Source organism: Lates calcarifer, linkage group LG1, assembly GCF_001640805.2.
Source record: "Lates calcarifer isolate ASB-BC8 linkage group LG1, TLL_Latcal_v3, whole genome shotgun sequence".
Taxonomy (NCBI): domain Eukaryota; kingdom Metazoa; phylum Chordata; class Actinopteri; family Centropomidae; genus Lates; species Lates calcarifer.
The window spans coordinates 10,352,033-10,372,900 of record NC_066833.1 but is presented as its reverse complement, the minus strand read 5'-3'; the positions used below and the strand labels follow the sequence as shown (position 1 = coordinate 10,372,900).

The window sequence follows — 20,868 nt, the reverse complement described above, 5'->3', positions numbered from 1 at the left end:
GCTGTTTCAGCTTGACAGGAAGGTCCGTTAAGATATGGTGTCTGGGTTCTGTGTGGGGTGCTTGATTGGACTGAACAGAGCCCTGACTTCAATCAGCCCCATCCAGCACCTCGAGGGATGAATATACTGTACGTGTCTGTGCCTGAGTGAGAGTAAATCCCTGAGACGAGTGGATACTTTACGCAGCAGACTATTAACCTTGATTTTAGAAAGACTTGTCGAACATCCACAGATGGGTGTAATGTTGTGGTGTACACACTCTTTTTGTTGTCTGTCAATCCAACAGTGAAAAACTGCTTTTTTCTGCTTTTTTGCCATAGTGATCTTTAATTGACCAAACACATTAAATCATACAATACTCACAAACACATATATCCCATGTATACATTTAATTAAACACATACATATCAAACATGCTTTGAATTCATATTCTGGAGTTTATGAAGTAAGTATATAAACAAGTGTCTGTCCATACATGATCTTTTAATTTGTCAATTCTTTATTAATTTGTATGCATTTTGTGTCTGTGAGATCATCTGTCTTGTGACATTATACAGAAAGAATGAGCTGTGTCAAGAGATTTGATCTATGTAAAGCGAAGTATGTGCAGTGCAACTTTTATTTATGCATCCTGATCAAGGTCAATGCGACTAACATGTTCTCTCATCTTATTCACATCAACAAACAGCCGTATGATTCTGTACCTCCCAGGAGGGAACGAGCAAAGAATAATGAACATGAACAAATGAGTGCACAGAAAATATTCAAAACATGCAAATATGAAACGTTACAACATACTGCATTATCTAGGGGTTTGGTGAGTTGTCAGATGTCTGAAAAATGTTTATATCAACTGAATCACTAAGCATATTTCTGCTGTTATTAAGGGTCAAGCCACTGCTGCCATTCACCTCAGCGTCTTTAGTATCTTTATATCTGATCCCAAAAAGACTGCAGATCTTCTTCAGCATCAGGTCGACAATCTCCTCCTCGTCTGAGGGCTTGGTAAGAGAGAGATATGACAAAATCGTATTTTTGTGACATGAAATATTGGAGAGATAGTCGATCTCAAGTTGTCCCCATTTGTTTTCTTTGAAGCTGTGTGACATCTCAAAATGGGAGTGCAATTCAGTTCCTGCAGTTACCGGAGGACACCAAACACCCCACGGGGAATAACAATGAAACGATTGTGTTTTCCTCTATCACAGTGACATTTTGCAGGTGCACCACTGCTTTTGTAGAAATTGTGATTTTTTTTTTAGAGAGGCTGCTAAACTGGAAACAATCAAAAGAAAGCTGTCATGAAAGTCACACTGTGTAAATGAACAGAACATATTAATAGTTAACATTGAGGAATGAGATTGAGGACCAAACAACGTGACTCTAGGGGAAGTGGTTTTAATATAGTGTGTGAATCTACTCATGTGCTGCTGACTGTGGTGCAGAGGGACAGTTAAACAACAACACAAGAATCAATATGTCCTGAATGAGAGGTTACTCTCTAGAAATGGATACACATGACCTTCTCACATAAGACATTTTGATGTGTCATGGTAGGAAAAGCAATTACAATGCTCATGACTCACTGGGAGCCTCCGATAGAACAGAGCCATTGTTAATGTTTTCAGCAACTGCTGTGCTTTTCTCACTGTGACAAGTCAAAATGCCTAAACTCAATACAGCAGGAAAAACATGAGCAATATACAACCGTGGAAATCGACTTATTTAATATCAAATAAATAGGATGTTGTTAAATAATGAAAAATCACACCATCCCCTCTCAGCCAATCACAGCCTTTCAGCAGTCTTCTTTTTCTGCTCTTTGTCTTTTTCTTGTCTTTCTCTAAGAAAAATATTTGGCTTCATATATTCTGTAAAAGTGCAAAAATCTGAATTCAAATTAATTAACTTTTTTTGTGTAAATTATATCTTTTACTCTGTTATGATTAAGTTGAAACCTTGGACCTCATGCAGCACCTCTGTGTGAATAGCATTAATCAAAACTGGTGGCTGCTGCTGTAATTATTGGCTAATTAATTAGCATCTTGGAATAATTTTTAGTATCTAATTTTTAGTGCACATGGCAACTCACAGTAGCACAGTTTACCAGTCATTCTAACAGCAGCAGATATATTAGCCTAAAGGAGGGTGGAGCTTTCTGTTACAAAGACAGCTTCATAAAACTACAATTTCAGCAGCTGATTCGCTTTCAAACAGTGAGCCATAGCTGTGGAAATGGAAAGAGGAAATGGTCAGCAATATGACACAGTTAATATGGCAACTAATTTGGCTTTGAAGCTAATGTTGCTAACGCCTTGATCTGTCTTCTCTGCTGGTGAAAAGGTACATAATTCGAGGAACTTGGGTGGCTGTAAATCAGCTCCTAATAATCCCCTCACTGTAGATTTGGTGGTTGCCAAGGTTACCCAGTGAAAATGGGCGAACAGGCCATTAAACTGCCATAAACAACCGATGCAGCAGCAAAGAATGTCAGGTGCTCCTTCCACGCCCCCGTCATGTTCACTTTGAAAGCAACGGAGGCGGCCTTTGCAGCTGCTACATAGAGATATAATCTGATGGCAGGCCCCCTCTAAAACAATCAGCTGCCACAGACTAAAGAAAGAGATGAGAGCCTAATATAAGAAAACTGTGCCAATGGACAGGTTGGCAGTGTCAACCTTCTTTTTCACTGGCCTCTTCTTCACTGATTAAAGTCAAGGAGTCAGATCAGTTGCTCTGTGAAAAGGAAACTTTGCGTGTGTGTCAGGATTGACAAGGGTCTGGCCTTGGCAGCATAATGAGCAGGTTTCTGAGGGAAGCCTTGTACCGTGTGACACCAGAACCAAGCATTTGGAACGAAGCAGCTGCCAGTGGCACAAATTTGTGAAGCTGATACGTGCATTTTAGAATATCACTCCTCTTTAAACAGAGTGAAATACACTCTCTGTCTCTCTGTCTGCTTTTATTGACAGAGGACGCTGTAACTTCTAAACGCTCCACTGTGTTCCCCAGCTAGTCACCAATTTGTCAGTCAGCTGTATGGTGCTGCTGGTAGTGCACAGTGGGTTTATAAGAGCTTTACCGAGAGCGGACCGGCCTGAAAGATGCTAAAAAGCTCCTCAAAATAATGAGTCCTGTTAAAGTTTACCTTGTGGTGTATCTGCTCCTGGTTGAATGCCATGAGGATCACTGAGATGAGGAGATTGAGCACCACAAACGTCATGAACACGATGCAGGAACCGAAGAGCAATCCACCGAGCACAGGGGTGTCATCCAAGACCTGGCAAACAGTGAATCAGTATTTTGAGCTAAAACTGACTCACTGATACTGACTGAAGTGTTTTATTTAACAAAATATCTATTTAGTGAGTTTGGGAAGATCTCACTCGCCTCATCGTAGTTAAAGATGCCTATCTGCAAGCTGAGGATCGTGAGGAGAGAATCTGCGAAGGTTCTATAGGAGGACAGCTTCCAGCCATAAATCACTTTGCACTAGAAAAAGTACAACCATTATATAAGGAGGAGAATCCTCTCTGTTCATCAAGCTCACAGTTTTGATTAGTAGATAATTCTGGAGATGATGGACTGAGGTTAGGATATTAACATTTCATCATCATTTAGATAGTTAACTTTGACCACAGAGAATATGGACTGTAAAAGATTCAATTTGAAGATTAAAACTCATGAATATGTTGAGGGCAATTTCCCACTGCACCATCACCATCACTGTACTAAACCCTGCAGACGGTGAGGAAAGTATGGATAAGATACTCACCACAATGGAATATGCTATGAACATGATGACAATTATCACAAGGAAGCTGGATATGTCCGTCCAGGCTCGCTGCAGTGTGGCTGTGATCATGTTCATCTTGGGGTTCAGCCTGAGCAGGTGCCACAGTTTGACGGTGGAGAGCAGGACGAGGAAGGCGATCAGATACTGAAGCAACAAGTCTGCGGCGGCTGTCTCGTAAAAACTGGCAAATCTGCACACACAGTTAAGTTGTGAGCTCTCAAACGCAGCTGAAGAACTGCTCACACCTGAAAATACTCCACTGCAAGTAAAATCCTGCATATAAAATTCTAATTAAGTATATTTTGTTGATAATTCTTGTACTTCTACTAAACACCCCCTGTGGCTCATATTACATTATTTGGTTAGAAATTGATACTTTGTATTTTATAAGTTTTTATACAGTTTTTATGTGATATCTTAATCTGAAAAGTAACTTGTAACAGTAGCTGTTAAAAAAGTAGAATATCTCCCTCTGAACTGTAGCATAAAGTAATAAAAAATGCAAATACTCACGTAAAGTACAAGCCATAAAAAATGAAAGATAAATAATATAAAACAGTGTGATGATTAATGAAGGAGGGATAAAAACAAACAGAGACTAAGCTAAAGCATTAGTCTCACTGGTCTCTGTGGTTTTGGTAGTAGGTCATATCGCGGTTTCCAACCAGGGTCCTCTTGATAAAGACAGCCACAGCGCTCCAGCTCAATAAGATGATAGTCAGCTCCAGAAGATTCCACTTGTTCCTGAAGTACGCCCACCGCTGTTCCTTCATTAATTTACCCTTTCAGGAAAAGAGAAGACTCTCATGACTGTCAAATGTAACGCAACAGGAGCCAGTTAACATGCATTACTATGGTTTTGTTCCATTAATTTCATAAATGGAACAAACCACAACGTAAAGTAAGAAGAAATCATGTTTGACAGTTTGCACAAGTAAATCCAGTTAATCCAGTCTGTTTGCTGTTGAAATGCTGATCTGTAATATAAATCCCTTTTTTTTTTGTATAAAAGCACAAGCATTTTAAAGGATATACACTAGTTAACTACTCACTAACTACACAAACACATGTCAGAATTTAATCTTAAATAGAAGACGGGGTGGTTACATTAGAGGTTTACAGGTTTTATGCTTTTACTGCAACGTGTATTTTTGCAGTGTGGTTTAATACGCAGTGTTTATGAGTGACTCCTGATGAGATATAAATGCTCTTTGAGAACCAAACTTTCAGGTGAACTTCAAAGGGGGTTTGAAAAACATTTTAAAATGTGTCCTAGATTTTGTCAAGTGCAGCATTAAAAGAAAAAAGAGTTATACTTTTGTCCATGTCCAAAATAGATATGTGTGTGTCCAGGATGTAACAGTCTCAAGAGCTGCAAGGACAGACACACAATGGCACCTTGCTGTTTCAAAAATTACAGTTAATGATGAGCATCCATGAACATCAACCAAAATACCCTGAAGTGAGTGAGAAAAACATAATTGAGATATGACTCAGAGCTTTGCTTAAAAACAAGAACATATGGAAGAAGTATCGTAGAGAGCAACAATGCTATTACCTCCATCAACACATTACTGTTAATGTCATCTGATATTTCTTTCCCTTTGTAATTTGAGAGGTGTGTAATCCAAGCAGGCTATTTCATGGAACTGTGTAATTTAATAAGGTGCCAGATTACATAAAAACCTGAAGTGTGGGCTGAATAGGGTTTGACAGCTGCTCTGTGTCAGCTATAAATTGCCTTTGGATTGGAAAACAAATCGAACATTGGTTAACCACATCCACATTTTGAACACACGTCAGCTATTTTACTTCAAGTCAGTCACTCTAATGTTAATAAGTCCTGTAAGATTGATTCAAAGAAGCATACTCCCTTCAAATCTGGGGTGACAGGGTTCATGTGAACACACTAATGAGCCCTGCCTGAGGTCTGTGTGAGTTTGTGAAGTCCTAGGTAAATATAGAAACCTCTGCCAGACTCATCAAACGACTGAATTCAAATAGAGTATATGCATGGATAATGAAGAACCAAGCAATTAAGAGGACTATAGGATCCACATTCTGAAGTAGGCATGACAGTGTTTACCTGCAGGAACATGTAATAAAGGATGAAAAGCAAGTATATGATCTCTGCAGCCATAACAAAGATGTGAAGACCACCGGTCGACTGGTAAAGACGAACACTCTGCAGCTCACTGTGGAACTGAAACGCTCCTACAAAATCAACAGGAACAGTTTTATTTAAATAGCTTACAGATAAACAGTCTGACAGTATGGTGTAAGATGCACAGGTTGATGTGATAATGTCTCCTCATAGCTGATAATAGAGGCAAACATTTAACCTTACCTACAGCTGCGGTCTCCAACAAGAGTGTGATGATGCAGAAGAGGTTCACATTAGCATTATAAACAGTGAACTCTACAAAGAGGACCCTTGTGTACATATCCAGCCATGTGTTGTTGAACAGATACTCAAGGGTTCTGTGAATAGAGTACACAAGTTAGGTTTCTGTGCATATTACTATATTCATCCATCATCTATACCGCTTATCTGTTAAGGCGAGAGGCAGGGTACACCCTCAACAGATCGCCAGTCCATCACAGGGCCAACATATAGAGACAAACAACCTACGGGAAATTTAGAGTCACCAATTAACCTAATTCATGTGTTTGGACTGTGGGAGGAAGCCGTAGTACCCGGAGAGAACCCACGCAGGCACAGGGAGAACATGCAAACTCCACACAGAAAAGCCCCGGGCGAACTGAGGCTCGAACCTGAAACCTTCTTGCAATCAGAGCATCACTTAACCCACTGAGAATAAATACAGGCAATGACAAAAAAAAAGAATTGGTGCATTCCAGTTTGCTAACGTACATACCTGCTGGCCTTTTCTAAATCCGGGCCAAGCTCTGCTACAAAGCCACCTCCCCTGTAGAGTACCATTTTGCCCCAGACAGGGTAAGCCCTGAGCTGAGCCTGTGTCTGGTACATCCAGGGACTGGGGGTTCCCGTAGAGGTATTATCCATCACAGAGTGGTTCCAGCCAGGGCCATAGAAGCCCATGTCCTCCACCTCCCAAGAATACGGCGCATGACAGTCTGGCACGTGCTGCAGCATGGGGCGTGCGATCTGACAGGAGTTCTTCTGCACTCTCAGTTGACGAAGACGGGCATTACCCACTAGCTTGGAGTTTCCGTCTGTGATAAATCCTGGAACACAGCAGTTTAAGGTTTCTTTAATTTTGCAGGTCAAATGAAAACTGACCTGGAGGAAAATCATCCCAAGTCCCGATCGAGTTTAATGCTGCTGTAGACATGCAAAACTGCAAAGGATACACATATCTTAAGTAATTTCCTTAATCAATACTCTTGATTGTTAATGACATGATGTCTGTTCACCACAGAATCAGAGTAAATTAAGAGCAGGTAAATAAACACAAAGTTTCTTGAATTATGAATTCAAAAACACAAATTAATGCCTCTATTTAAAATATCAGAGCTCTCACTCCCATCTGTTGATATTCAACAACTGTCCAGACAAAGTCCTGAGTATTAAACTTCCAGACTTCACTGCCGGTTTGTAACATTGTGGAGGTAATGCAGCTGCTGGAAACACCTGCTCAGCTGGAACTGATGTCCCAGGGATGCACAAATACTGTCGCACCAACTTTCTCAGTCCAGGAAATCTCTCAACATGTGTTCATGCTGGGGACAGGAAATAGAGTGGGATGGGTTGTAAATATAACCTGCAGGAACTTGCATGGCTAGTGCACTAACAACAGCTGTCCACTAAGCTGTAAATTAAACCATGTTTTATCGAGCACCTCACTGTCATTAACCTCTGTCACTGTAGTTTAACTCACTACAGCCCAAACAGCTTCCATCCCTCTCTGCTGCCTGCATTATTTTGCTAACCCAGTCCCACATTAACCCCCAGTATAGGACTATGATAATTTTGGACTCAATCATTTTTTTTGTCTGAACTAACTGTGTCTAGGGTTTTAACAGTCATGCTGCAGAAGCTTTAAAGACATACGGTTATCCAGTGAGAGGGTGGGATCACTAGAATGATCTGGCACCTGTTAATTGCTTCCTCTGAGAGTGAAAGACGTTTATAAAACCAAACTAAAAGCTAAACGTGCTGTGCTGTGATCCTGTGCTACGAATGTTATTAAATTTCACAGCACAAGAGAGGAATAAGTCTGCTTTTCTGGACAACATTCAAGGTTTTAAACAGCTTTCACACCAATTTTGGCTCAAGAGGACTTTGGTCTTACAAAACGGAAAGCTGCTTTGACACAAGGCAGTGCAAAATATGCCCTCTGCTTCACTGAACAAAGCACTTTATGAAACTTTCATGAGATAAGAAAGGGGAACAAAGAGTGTTTCCATCTGTGTAATAACAGTTCTGGCTTTGCAGTAGTAAAACTGTATCCTACATCTAACCAAGCGAGTACACTGGGTGTGTAAATTAAAATCAAAATTTGCTTTATCTCTAAAACCTGAGGCCAGGAGCTGCACTGATCACTGACCACTTATTTTTCCTCTCATATACATTGTTACCTGGATAAACTCCAAAGAGGTTACTGAGTAGAGAAGTTTTGGCCCAAGTGAACATGTCCCCAAGACTCATGCTGTCCAAGATATCGTTACCGAAGCTGGCCTGGATGTGCTGGTTTAGGAAAAAAGCATTGGGATCTCTCTGGCCATACGCCACCAGCAGCAACATCCACATGAACACCATGTAGGCTGAAACACACAACACATCAAACAGACACGTATATTGTAGGTCTTAGCAGAGAGTACTCACAGGTAACATAAGGTTGTAATGATTTCACTTAATTTCATGACATATAAAAGCTGAATGGGAGGTGAGGGTGAGAGGGTGAAAGCTTTTTATCAGGGCAGGACTAAGCATATGGTTAAAGGTTTTTTATTTGTCACATGCAGAGTGATTTTTTTTCAAGGTGGGTATTTCAAGGTGCAGTAGTATGTACCATGTGATTCATACTGAAATACCAGAAATTAATTGTTAATTTTGGGCCAACACTTAGCTCTAAAGAGGAGAGTGACTCAGCTTGGGAGCAATGTAAGTGTAACAAAGACCCGCCAGCAGAGACCTCCATGGACATGGACCGGGTGTGTATATACTATACACACACATCTAATGACCAGCGTAAAGAGGGACCTGTGTAGCAGTTTTAGCTCATGTGTTTCCATAGTAATAGAGAGAAACCAGGGACAGGATCTTTTCAGTGAACTACATCATTGGATGAGATCTGAATTGTGACTGATCTTGTTATCTTGCAAATCCTGTCTGAAATACCACCTCATGGATAAAAAAAAAACCCATGTTTCTACTTACTCAAAATCTCTTTGAGGAGGGCAAAGGCTTTCTGCTCCATAATCTTGTTCCTTTTCATCTTCTCAATGTCTGCAGGAGGAGGCGGCTCATAAAGATTCCTATCCTGTCTGACTATTTGTTGGTCCTTGCAATCACCTGTGGGTGAAGAGGTAGTTGTTTGCTGTAAACTGAACATTTTAATCATTAATACGTCAAAATGTGAAACTAATAAATTGTATCTCGGGTTGTTCTTTTTTAAGTACCTGTGTTTGAGTCATCTCTAACAATTGCCACATTTTGAAAATCTTCCTCATCAACTTTCTTTATTACAAGTGCAAAGAAGGCTGCAAGGCACAGCACCTGTGGTAAGAAGCATGAACATAAGTAAATACACAATACAATGCTCATTCCAAAATGAACATTAAGCACTTTCTCATACAGTAACCCTGGAAACCCTGAGCTTCTAGTGAGATATGAGGTTCTTAAATGAGGAGAGGAGGGGACGTTCTTCTCACCTTCAGTGGCTGAATGACGAGAATACTCTGAAAAAAGGAGACAATCATGGATACCAACCAGCTTATGGAACGGTCCTTTCCAAATTTCAACCCATAAAGCATTGTGAAATATCCCGCTACAGTACTGGTGGCGATCACAAGCAGCCAGCCAACAAAAATAAACCACCATGGTAGCCCTCCATGACAGCACACCCTTTTCTTCTGACTAGGGCCATCATCAGTGCTATCTGCAGGACTCAACCTGCGAGTAAAAAGAGTGAAATATACAATTTATTCAAATACAGCTCTCTACTGAAGTACTATTACTGCATTTCACATGACTATTATGATTTTAATTGGCTTTTAAAAATGTCTTTCAAGTCTCTACAGTAAATCAGCCAGCACCCGGTTAGCTTAGCTTAGCACAAAGACTGGAAACAGACTAGCCTAAGTCTGTCAAAAGGTAATAAAATTTTCTTTTTTACAAAGTGACATTTGTAATTGACATTTGCAGTCTTCATGTAAAGCTAACTATCCTGGCTCTAGTTTTACATGTACCGTACCGACATGAGAGTGGTACTGACCTAATCTAACTAAAGGCTGCATGGATTAGACAGCAAATATGTGCACAGAATAACTAGTTTATGCCCTGACAAATTCTGTACTTTTAACAGTGCTGCCAGCTGTTTAAAAAAAACAAAAAAAACAACGGGATTCTATTCATTTCTGTTTTCAGAGAAAAGCAATTTGCCAGGACTTGAAATATGTGGGACACAAGTAACATAACATAATAACAATTTGAAGACTCCTGCCGAAGTTACAGTTCAGGCTGAGTGTCCTTGAAAAGCAACTGCATGACAACTATGACGACATAAAGGAGGATAATAGTTCACTTTGAGAACTATCAAGTGACTTTCAAGACTCTGGCATACTTTGGAAAGTAAAAAATAAATGTGTACATTTTGTGGATAACAGACTAACACATACAAATAGACCAGTGTGGTCTTTTTAATGAGTAACTTTTATACTTCTTCTGGGCAGGTGCATCTGGGTTGACACAGCTGGATGTGAAGAGCTGATCTTCAAGGAAGCCCTTCATGCCCTGGACTTGCTGCAGAGCCTGGTTGTAGCTGTGAGGGGTGGAGAAGCCGGAGGGTCCCAGCAGACTCAGCTCTTTGTCTATGTGACACAGCTGCCTGTACAGATACTGGGTTTTGTTGCTGTTCTTCTGAATGCCCTCCACGTTTGTTCCAGGATGCACACTAGCACTGCCCTCTGGATATGTAAATACAGCAGTTTTAGACTTGGTAAGCAGTGTGTCTCTCTAAACTGAAGGCAGCTGTTCTACATTTCAACACATGTTGGAAGTATAACGCATCACTGTTTTGAGTGAACTTTCTACTCGTTAGTCTCAGTTGTATCTTTTTGCAAAGAGTTGGTCAATTGCTGCAGACATTTCTTGTAGAGAGGGAAATGTCCTAAATAATTTGGTGGCTTGATCCTCAATTGGAGTTTGTTTTTTTGCACCTATTTGATCCTATTTTCTGATATCTACAATGTCAAAAGATCTGAAGGAATACTAGTCACTGCTTCCCTGAACTCCCACCTGTACATCTTGTTACTCTTCTTAACCCCCTTGTTTTGTCTCTGTACACTGCAGCACACTACCCTCTGAACTTCCCTCGGTCTCTGATTGGTGCTGGTCCTCTTTGTTACACTATATCTTCATCTCATCTAAAAACCCTACCATAAAGATAGAAATTATAAATTTATACACATGTTATGGTATTGTGATGCTGTGTACTCTTTGGAGTCTGTTTTGCTCTATTTCTTCTTCTTTACATTTTAACAATATAAAAAATAGTTGGATATGCAATTTTTTCAATAGCACAGTACCACCTGGAGATAAAACAAACTGAATGGAACTGAAATTACCATGAAGTGCATTTATAGCTTAGAGTGTGGGTAGAAACCCTGATATGCTTGGCTGAGGAGAACAGACATTAGCTTGGTTAGGGGACAGAGCTAAGGGCTAAGCTCTCTATTACAACCTCTTCACCTCATACAGACAGAACTGTATCCTCTATCCCCTGCAGAACACACCTGGTAGCTGAGGCTGTGTTTTTGACAGGGTGCTGTCACTGGTTTTGTTATTCTGTCTGACGAAATCCTCCAGCACAGAAAGGACAGCATTGATATCGACATGTTGTCCCGGCCCAAACTCGGACTCTGTGCGTGGGATGTTGCTTTTCACCGACTTAGAGAGTGAACGGGCAATTCTTGTGATATCCTGAGAGAGAAAACATTCATACACAATAGTGTTTTTCTGTACAACATGACAATACACAATTTCATATATATATGACATTTTATTTGATATAAATTATTCACATGTTGAGTACATATATGAAAGTTTATTTTATCATTTAGGTGCTGGTTTAGCAGCCTTTCAATATTCTGTGCAAAAATGTTACACGTAAAAACATGAAGCACCTACCTTGATGACAATATCTAAAGTGACACTGGAATTCATGTTGCTGGTGGCAGTCTGTGAGGAAGGAATCTGCAAAGTCCTCTCTTGCTCAAGGCTATCTGTTTTTTTTGTTTGGCGTTTGCAGCAAGATGTCTCCCGAGGACGGGTATTTCTGAAGACAGTGACAATGAGGATATTCACTGGAAACATGATGAGTGAACTCTGAACTCCAATCATGAACTGTTGCCAGGTAAACTCAAAGTGACCTGGGATAAGGGACAGTGAGTGAGAGAGAGAAGAGATTGTTCTGGTTGTCCACTCAAATCATCAGAAAACTGTCCACTGATAACACACTGGCCTTTTTTCTGAGAGTAAATTGAACTGAAATGAAAACGTGCTGTACCCAGGTCCATGGTCTGCTCAGATGGATCTGTCGGATGCCGTAAAACATGATGCTGGTCAGCATGGTGCAGAGCAGCAGGGAGAAACAGCAGGACACTCTCTGCACACAAGTGAAGGTGCTGCTCGGTGGTCGGTTGACCACAGAGTACCAGAGGTGCCCATCACTGAAATCCCTTGTTGTTTTCATGAAGAACAAATTACTGCAGAATAAAAGCAACAAGGGGGTAAAGCTGTGAAATAAAAAGTTTTAATCCTAGCAAACCGCCAATTACATATGGAATAGCATCACACTGTAATCTCATTTTATTGCTGCTAAATCCCTGCAAAGAGCCGTAGCTATCTGACACCTGACAGCCTTCCTTGTTAACTCTATCTCTAACAGTTTTTCTCTTTTCAATGATGGATTTTGTCCTTGTATCCAAGATAAATTAATATATTTCAGGACAGCTTGGGTTAAGGTTGCATATTTCAAATATTCCTGTAAATAATATTTTATTCATCTTGGTATTGGTCGATTTTACTAACATTGCTAACTTCACATGCCCAAATTGAACGCTACATCCTGTCTGCTGGTTCTCATATCAGAAAATTCGAACCTGTAGTAAACATGTTTTTATTCAAACTAAAATCTAAACCAGCTATTGCATTTCATTTGCATCTAATCTATGCTCTCGTCATTCAAAATCCCAGTTTGCATTTCACATTCAGCCTTTGGACTTGCTGCCCATGTACCTCAGTGCTTTTACCTCACCTGAACCTCTTCAAATCCACATCTGTTGAGACAGGAAAAACTTTATCAAGGTAGCAATCACCCACGTCTATGGCCAGCCAGGAGTTGCATAAGAAATGCCATTTCTGGTTTGTCTGTAAATCCTGCACCATGACATTGCCTACATACCTGAGATAAAGCAGCCAGTGTAAAAGAACAACATGTGAGAACAGTATGTGAGTAAATACATTGTTCTAGATCAAACTCCCATGTTTCCAACACGGTGGAAAATACAACATTTTAAGGACTTTTTTTTGAGTGGCTCTGACATTTCAGTATTTACCTACCAGGCAGGATGGCTCCCTGAGTTGTTGTGCCACAGCCTAATGCCCTGCAGGTCTCCCAAGGAGAAGGGTGTAGTTAGCAGGAACACATCCACCGCTCCTCTCTCAAACACACATTTCTTTGGATCTGTCAGATGGTGGGGCTCGCTGTTTCCATCTGCACCCAGCAGAGTTATTGCCACCTAAAACAGTTCAGAACTCTGCATGTTGAAAGTGAAAAGTACAACGCAGAAATACACGAGGGGAATGGTGGGATGGGGGCTGGTCTGAACAGGACAAGGACAATCAGCTAGACAAATGAAATGAGCAAATACTGTCACACCTGAAATCTAATCAGCAAAGTCTGAGAGACTATGTGTCATGTATGTTTACACAAACGTTATATGTATCCTCCCTCCAACAGGCTATAAAGAGATCATCTGGATGGTTGTCATTTATAATAAATAAATGGTAAGTCATTATTTATGGCCAGAGCAGCTATAAACCACTATTGAAAGTACTGCAGCATTTATATATTTGCAGTATTATGAACTGGGTGCCTGTGGCAACATTCCTGGAAAAAGAAATGTATTAAGTTACTGTTAATACAAACCAAAACATCATCGCATCAAAAGTAGTAATCATGGGGAAATGCAATGTGTTTACCACTATTGTTCATCAAAAATGTGTCCACAGAAAAAGTGTTTGGACGGCAGATCAGTGTGAAATATTGCAGGGAGCAATGCAAGAAGAGATGAAGAGCTGCAGGTGACAGACTGCTCACCTCCAACTTCTCACGAGGTAGTCAACACTTTGCCCTGCTGTTTGCAGCCTCACACTGTGTGCCGCATAAAATTAGATCACGGTTGCTCACAGGATGATGGTAAAAGGCCGGTTTTCACCAAACCCTTTTATTGAAACAACAGCAGCTGATGGCACCCGACTGGAGAATTAGCACCACCAGCAGTTTATCTTGACAAACCAACTCCTTATATTTGCATAATAACAGTGGATGGAAATGTGCATTAATTCACTTTCTTTCACAGAATTTCCCAGAATTCAGTTAAACGCTATAATTGGATGGAAATCCAGCTGCTATTTAAACTCTGCTGATTCACTCATTCCAGCACTGTTTGCTCCTCCTTACCTGAGAGGAAGTGGAGGCTCCTCTCCGATACCCAGTGCTCACACTTATCAGGTAGCGGTACTCGTCCATGGGGTCATTGTCTCCCAGCACTGTCACCTTCACCTGTAAATTGGACAGCAATGTAATTGTAATGTAACTGGGATAATGTGGATAATGTTATTTTATATAGGAATTATCCACTGATGAAGATACACTGTACCTTGGCCGTGTCTTGGATGTCTTTTCGCCGTGCCCACACAACAACCAAGAAATAGGCCACAAAGAGCGCACCCACGAAGCACACAACCACTGGGTTCTCAGCAAAGGTTGCAAACAGCTCGGCAGAGCGCGACGGGTCGACGAGGTTGGGAGTGACAAAGAAAGAGCTCCCAAAGAAGGTGAGGTGGGTGCAGAGGCACTGGGTGACTAAATGTGTGGTCTGAACACCAACCTTGAAATACAGCAGGCTTTACTATCATTAAAGTTTAGGCTACATATTAAAGTATGACAGGCTGACTGAACTACTACTTACCTTGCATCCTTTATTGTCCCAGCCCAGCACTGATTCGTCCCAAAATTTACAAGCAGCAGTAATGGAGGTGACTGATAAACTGGCATTGATAGATTTTATCCCCGGACCCACGACAGGCCTCACTACAAGATAGTGCACTCCAGTGTTTCCCTTTAATGTCTTAGGATCTAGTAGCCAAGTATATCTCTCCTCTGTATCAGACAAAAACAAAAGTACTCAAGTCATGCATCAAGGCATTAGAGATAAAAAATACTGTCTCCACCACTGAGCAAAAAGATGTATTACCTTCTGTATTTCCCTGGTGAGGCATCTCTGTCATTGCTACATGACTTGTTTCTGTTGGATACGCCTTATAACCAAGGAACAGTTTGATGGGTAATGGGTCCTTTGAAGGCACCATCTTTAAAAGGTATATCAACATAGTTGCATTGGTGCAGCCAGAAAAGCAAAGTGATCATTAAAGCACAATATAACAGTGATGAGTGCATCAACATGTTACTACACCTTTAACACCAGCGTGGTGTCATCTGAAGGAATGTCTATGACCGTTGTGCTGAAGTTCCCCAGGTCCAAAACTGTGGTGTTTACTTGCTCTCCAACAGGCCTTGGCAACAGAATCTGTGGCATATTGCCAGAAAACACATCCAGATATTCAATTCAGATTTTTCTTTGTAAATTTAAAACAATCCTTGACAATTTAAGCAATTTGCAATCATAATAAAACACTTTAACAGGCAGCTCGTGTATTAATCAGCGTGGTTGCTAGTGTCCTCATTTACAACCTTGTACTACTACTTAGCCTGAAATTATTCTTGGCTCACAAGTTAAATTACATCAGTGTAACCTTTTTCTTTAAATCAACCCTGTATTTTATAGCCACCAGGTTTAAATGGGTGAATGGATTTGGTAATTCATTCATTTTGTTTCAGCTTACATTTATTAGTGTTCCTAAAAAGAAGTGTGTTATGTACCAACTGTAGTTACAGATAAGAAAAAGATCTCAATTAATGAGTGAATGCCACAACAGATTAAGTACTAATAAAGAACATGTCAACAATAACAAACTGAGCGGTCTGACCTCCATCATTTCCACTTGAAGGTTTTTCACTATTGGAGTTGTGTCTTCTGAACTAAAAAAACCCCAAAACAAATGGGGTGCTCTTCTGGTTGATGAAGATGGAATGACAAAAAATGTACTTAAGTATTTTAAAACCTGGAGTGCCTAGCACACAAAGTAGGGTGACTAAAATGTAGTGGACAACAACAGCTCCTCTAATCCTCCATCAAGTCAGTGCCAATTCATTTCAGAAGTGCTCCTTTGTCTTGTTGAAACTGGAGTCTATTTTTCTTAGAAGAAAGTATAGATTTGTCCCCAGGGTGAACATGATCTCAACAGGAGAGCACAGTGACACTACAGAAAAGTACTCAGATGTTGCAGTGTTGTTGCACTGACCTCAATATCCTCATTCAAATTCTCCACACAGATACTGGAATTATCTTTTGTTGTGAGGGATAGAGCACCTATTAGCCCACTGATGTTTCCTCTCTCATTCCAGGAAAATGGATTTTTGTCTAAACTCAGCATCTGCAAATGAATTCAAATAGCAAAATAGGTTTAAACCCCACTAGAGACTCAGACACTTTCGGACACTGAGAAAAATCAAACACATCAACACTCCTACTAACTTACTCGTATATCCACTGGTTCTTCTGAAGGTAACATGTTGGACGGTAGGACTGGGAGAGAAAATGAAGGTGAGGAACGTTTGGGAATATTTATAGACTCTGTGTGCAAACTTCTCGGTGTCACTCTGTAAGAAAAGACAAAGAGACACATATTAAACTTGTGCTTCTTGGTTTGAATTTTACGATTCCTGCTGTTGTGTTTGAATCAATCTTTGGGAAAATGTTTTGAGCACAAATGATGTACAAGCCAGAAATATTACTCTACTGTTTGAGTGAGTGTTGTTGATTTGGGGTACTGTTTTTGATTCTTTCACTTTTGATATGAGTCATTTTAAGATGAGTAGGACTTTAGTAGTAGTAGGTAGATTTTGTTTCCTGCCTTTATGCTAAGCTAAGCTAACTAACTGCACCTAGTTGCAGCGGCCTCTGTGTGAATGTGCACCTGATATCTGGAGAGCAATATTTCATTGCTGTGTATGCCAAGTGAGCTGAGGTGAATCTTACCTCTTCACAAAAACACCAATATTAGCTGTTTGGATAATAGATGGCTCCTCGTTGACATCTTTTAATATCAACAGTGCACTCTGTGCATTGTACAGTGTAAGAAGAACGGCATCAGAGATATTTTTCTGCAAAAGATAACACACAATATTAATAACAGAGGAGAGGTTGTTTATTTTCTTTGGTCATCTGCAAAATTTAGATGGGTGAACATTTCAGGAAAGATGGGTGATGATTCACTGGCTAAGCTCACGGTCACTATACTCATCATTCTTTACAACACATTTGCACAAGTGATTAGTGATGGACCAACATATTCCACAGAAAATTGTGTGACCAATTGAACAAACTCAATAATAGGAAACAGTTCTTAGTGTAAGAAACTTTAAACTATATGGGGCCTGTCTGGATTAGAAGTATATGGGGAATCAACTGGCATGCTGAAAATCAGTAGGTGTCTGGGAACTGTAAATATTCCTGGGATGAGCAAAATCACATTTAAACTGCATAGTTAAATCACCCAACCGTCCCTAGAGAAGTAATTCCATTAGCAGGGGTGTTCAGGTTAAATGACTCACTGTGGAAGTGGAATAACCCAGGATATTGCTTGCTCCCTCTACAATGCTGCTGGCTGCACTGTGAATTTCTTTCTTGTTTTCTTCACTTTTGTCCACGTCCACGTTGAGGAGAGATGAGCTGAGGCTCACAAATAATAATGAAGCCTCTTCCTGGAGGTGGGAATCAACTCTCGCAATCAGAGATATATTTTCTGGTGGTGTTATTCAAGTAGTAACCATTTTCTCTAATCAAGGCCTTTCTTGCACATTTCTGATAATATCCTGCCTCACATGCACAGAGAGATCACAAAGCCTAATAAATGCAGACTTTTACTCCCAATGGCTATTAATTAATGTGAAGCACCTCACCTCTGTGGAAACAGCACTAATGAATTCATACAGTGATAACTTGATTTATTCTTCCCTCCTATGATGCTCTATTTTAATCAGTACAGGTTTAACAGTACCTGAGCAGAGGAGCTGAGCTCATCACCTTTCTTGACAACAGCAGACAGACCTCTGGCCATCACCTGAACTTCTTCAGGAGTGTTGCTGGGAACCTCTTTTACTGTGTCAGTCATTATGTTCAACATCTGCTCACGAAGCTTCAAAAGACAAAAAAATTCACAAGTGTTTGTGATTTATGTCATTATTTAGTTTCATATTTAGTGTCACAGCACAGTGGTTCTCAGCTACCATCAATCCAGCTCCTCTCTCAAATCTCAAATCTGCAGAAGACATCTGTATCATTTCTGCTGTTGTGTGATGAAAAGAGGTTTGCAGCAAGAGGTGGTCTCAGCAGGTTTTCGTGCCAAAATGAGCACCAGAACTGACACTGTGCCACCTAATCAGCATAAACACAGCCTTAATTGTGCCTCTCCTGCCAGATCTGCACAAAGATGTTCATTTGGTGCCACTGAATTACCAAACACAGGCAGGCAGTCATTCCAGAGGAAAACTACATAAAAACTGCATTTCCACTAACACTGGAATTATTCCTATGTGGAAATTGTTTTAATATCCCTACTACCAATTATATTAATCAATTAATTATATTAATAGGACTCAGGAATAACCAGGAAGTTAAAGCCCACAAATAAACAAATACATTATACAAATCCATGTCACTTTTGAGGGGAAATGCTAAAAAATGCTCTGCTCAGCCAACCAGTGGAGGAGGTAATTTAATATGAATTACTGTATTGTCAAATTGGTTCATTGATTGCAATAATTGTAACATCTGTTAAATACTTTCAATGTGGTTTCAACATCAGGAATCAATGTAGATTTAATACTGCTGCCTGACAATACGTTATTACTGATTGAATCATACTGTATTGTCTAGATTTACCTTTTGCCTATCAGCTTTTTTCGATTCATCAGATTGACTGTTGAGTTTGTCGGACACAGAGCTGAAGATCTGTGCTATGGCTGCTCCTGACACTAGGCCTTGTTCCTTCAGTTGACTCAAATCACTCTCCATAAACTTCTTAAGACCGTCTACTGAAGAGGCTTCTGTGGAATCCTGCACCTGAGGAGAAAAAGCAATTTTCTCACAGGAGTGTGAAGGAGAAGTAGAGCATTACCCCAGGTAGGATATCTGTTTTTAACCATCACGTTTTTGACCAACCTGTGTAGTTATAGTGGTGCTAACTGCAAAGCTGCTATTTTTTAGAGTTGCTGTGACTATCAGTTTGTAGTCCTCTTGGCTGTCTCCAAGAGGAAGGAAGACTGATTTCACTTCATTCTTCTTGCTGCAACGCAGATGCCTACCTGAAAAGATTCTCAGAGTTAGATACACCAGTCTCTTATTAAAAGACTCGAGCCAACCTTGAGCACTTACCCTCAGACTTAAAACAATAGTGACAGTTTGCACAGGGAATTTTAGTCTTGCAAGTTATACTGAAAGCTTCGAAGATTCTTCCACTCGATGGTGATATGCTACATGAGAGGCTTTCAAAATTGATGGTGGTTGCTGGTGAAGTTGTGTCCCCGGTGGTAGCAGCGCCACTGGTGCCACTGGTTGGGCCACTGTTGCCGCTGGTGCCACTGGTTGGGCCACTGTTGTCGCCGGTGCCACTGGTTGGGCCACTGTTGTCGCCGGTGCCACTGTTGCCGCCGGTGCCACTGGTTGGGCCACTGTTGCCGGCCGGTGCCACTGGTTGGGCCACTGTTGTCGCCGGTGCCACTGGTTGGGCCACTGTGTGGTGCCGGTGCCACTGGTTGGCCGGTGCCACTGGTTGGGCCACTGTTGTCGCCAGTGCCACTGGTTGGACCACTGTTGTCGCCAGTGCCACTGTTGTCGCCGGTGCCACTGGTTGGGCCACTGGTGCCGCCAGTGCCACTGGTTGGGCCACTGGTGCCGCCGGTGCCACTGGTTGGGCCACTGTTGTCGCCGGTGCCACTGTTGCCGCCGGTGCCACTGGTTGGGCCGCTGTTGTCGCCGGTGCCACTGGTTGGGCCACTGTTGTTGCCGGTGCCACTGGTTGGGCCACTGGTGGTGCCGGTGCCACTGGTTGGGCCACTGTTGTCGCCGGTGCCACTGGTTGGGCCACTGGTGCTGCCAGTGCCACTGGTGTCATCTTTGGTTGGAGCTGGTTTCTCTGGAGATGATGTCTTTGTGTTGAATGTTGTGTAAACAGGTTCATCACCCACTTTGGTATAAAAAGGAAAAGATGATGTGTAATTTTTATTATTCCGAAGAGATAAAGGTGCTACTTTGCAATAACATGTTTGCTAATGTTGATTAAATAAAAAAGATAAGCAACATTAAAATCATCCCTTTTAACTGAAATAGTACCGGTTGTTTTGCATTAGAATAAAATCTTAATCTTTCAGTCAACCAGATAAATAAATGAGAAAACCACACAATTCATACTTGGTCTGAAACCCAAAAATGACTTTAGCAAAATAATTCATAGAAAA

The 20,868-nt window shown here is 40.9% G+C and overlaps 1 protein-coding gene across 1 annotated transcript in view; it reads right to left on the bottom strand.

Annotated features, from left to right (window-relative positions):
- Positions 1–307: 307 nt before the first annotated feature.
- Positions 308–20,868, bottom strand: part of LOC108887113 (polycystic kidney disease protein 1-like 2) — a 29,796-nt gene continuing 9,235 nt past the window's right edge. The window contains 33 exon segments of the mRNA XM_051073111.1: positions 308–1,001; positions 3,149–3,280; positions 3,391–3,492; positions 3,776–3,986; positions 4,418–4,578; positions 5,883–6,010; positions 6,144–6,277; positions 6,676–7,006; positions 8,360–8,545; positions 9,162–9,296; positions 9,404–9,500; positions 9,656–9,896; positions 10,663–10,909; positions 11,738–11,924; positions 12,132–12,373; positions 12,511–12,546; positions 12,549–12,709; positions 13,261–13,407; positions 13,566–13,744; positions 14,689–14,790; positions 14,888–15,118; positions 15,200–15,390; positions 15,485–15,599; positions 15,704–15,817; positions 16,653–16,784; positions 16,890–17,010; positions 17,390–17,514; positions 17,965–18,114; positions 18,411–18,548; positions 19,295–19,474; positions 19,574–19,716; positions 19,787–20,191; positions 20,238–20,597. Coding sequence (XP_050929068.1) covers positions 807–1,001; positions 3,149–3,280; positions 3,391–3,492; positions 3,776–3,986; positions 4,418–4,578; positions 5,883–6,010; positions 6,144–6,277; positions 6,676–7,006; positions 8,360–8,545; positions 9,162–9,296; positions 9,404–9,500; positions 9,656–9,896; positions 10,663–10,909; positions 11,738–11,924; positions 12,132–12,373; positions 12,511–12,546; positions 12,549–12,709; positions 13,261–13,407; positions 13,566–13,744; positions 14,689–14,790; positions 14,888–15,118; positions 15,200–15,390; positions 15,485–15,599; positions 15,704–15,817; positions 16,653–16,784; positions 16,890–17,010; positions 17,390–17,514; positions 17,965–18,114; positions 18,411–18,548; positions 19,295–19,474; positions 19,574–19,716; positions 19,787–20,191; positions 20,238–20,597 — 5,759 coding nt within the window. The 3' untranslated portion in view covers positions 308–806.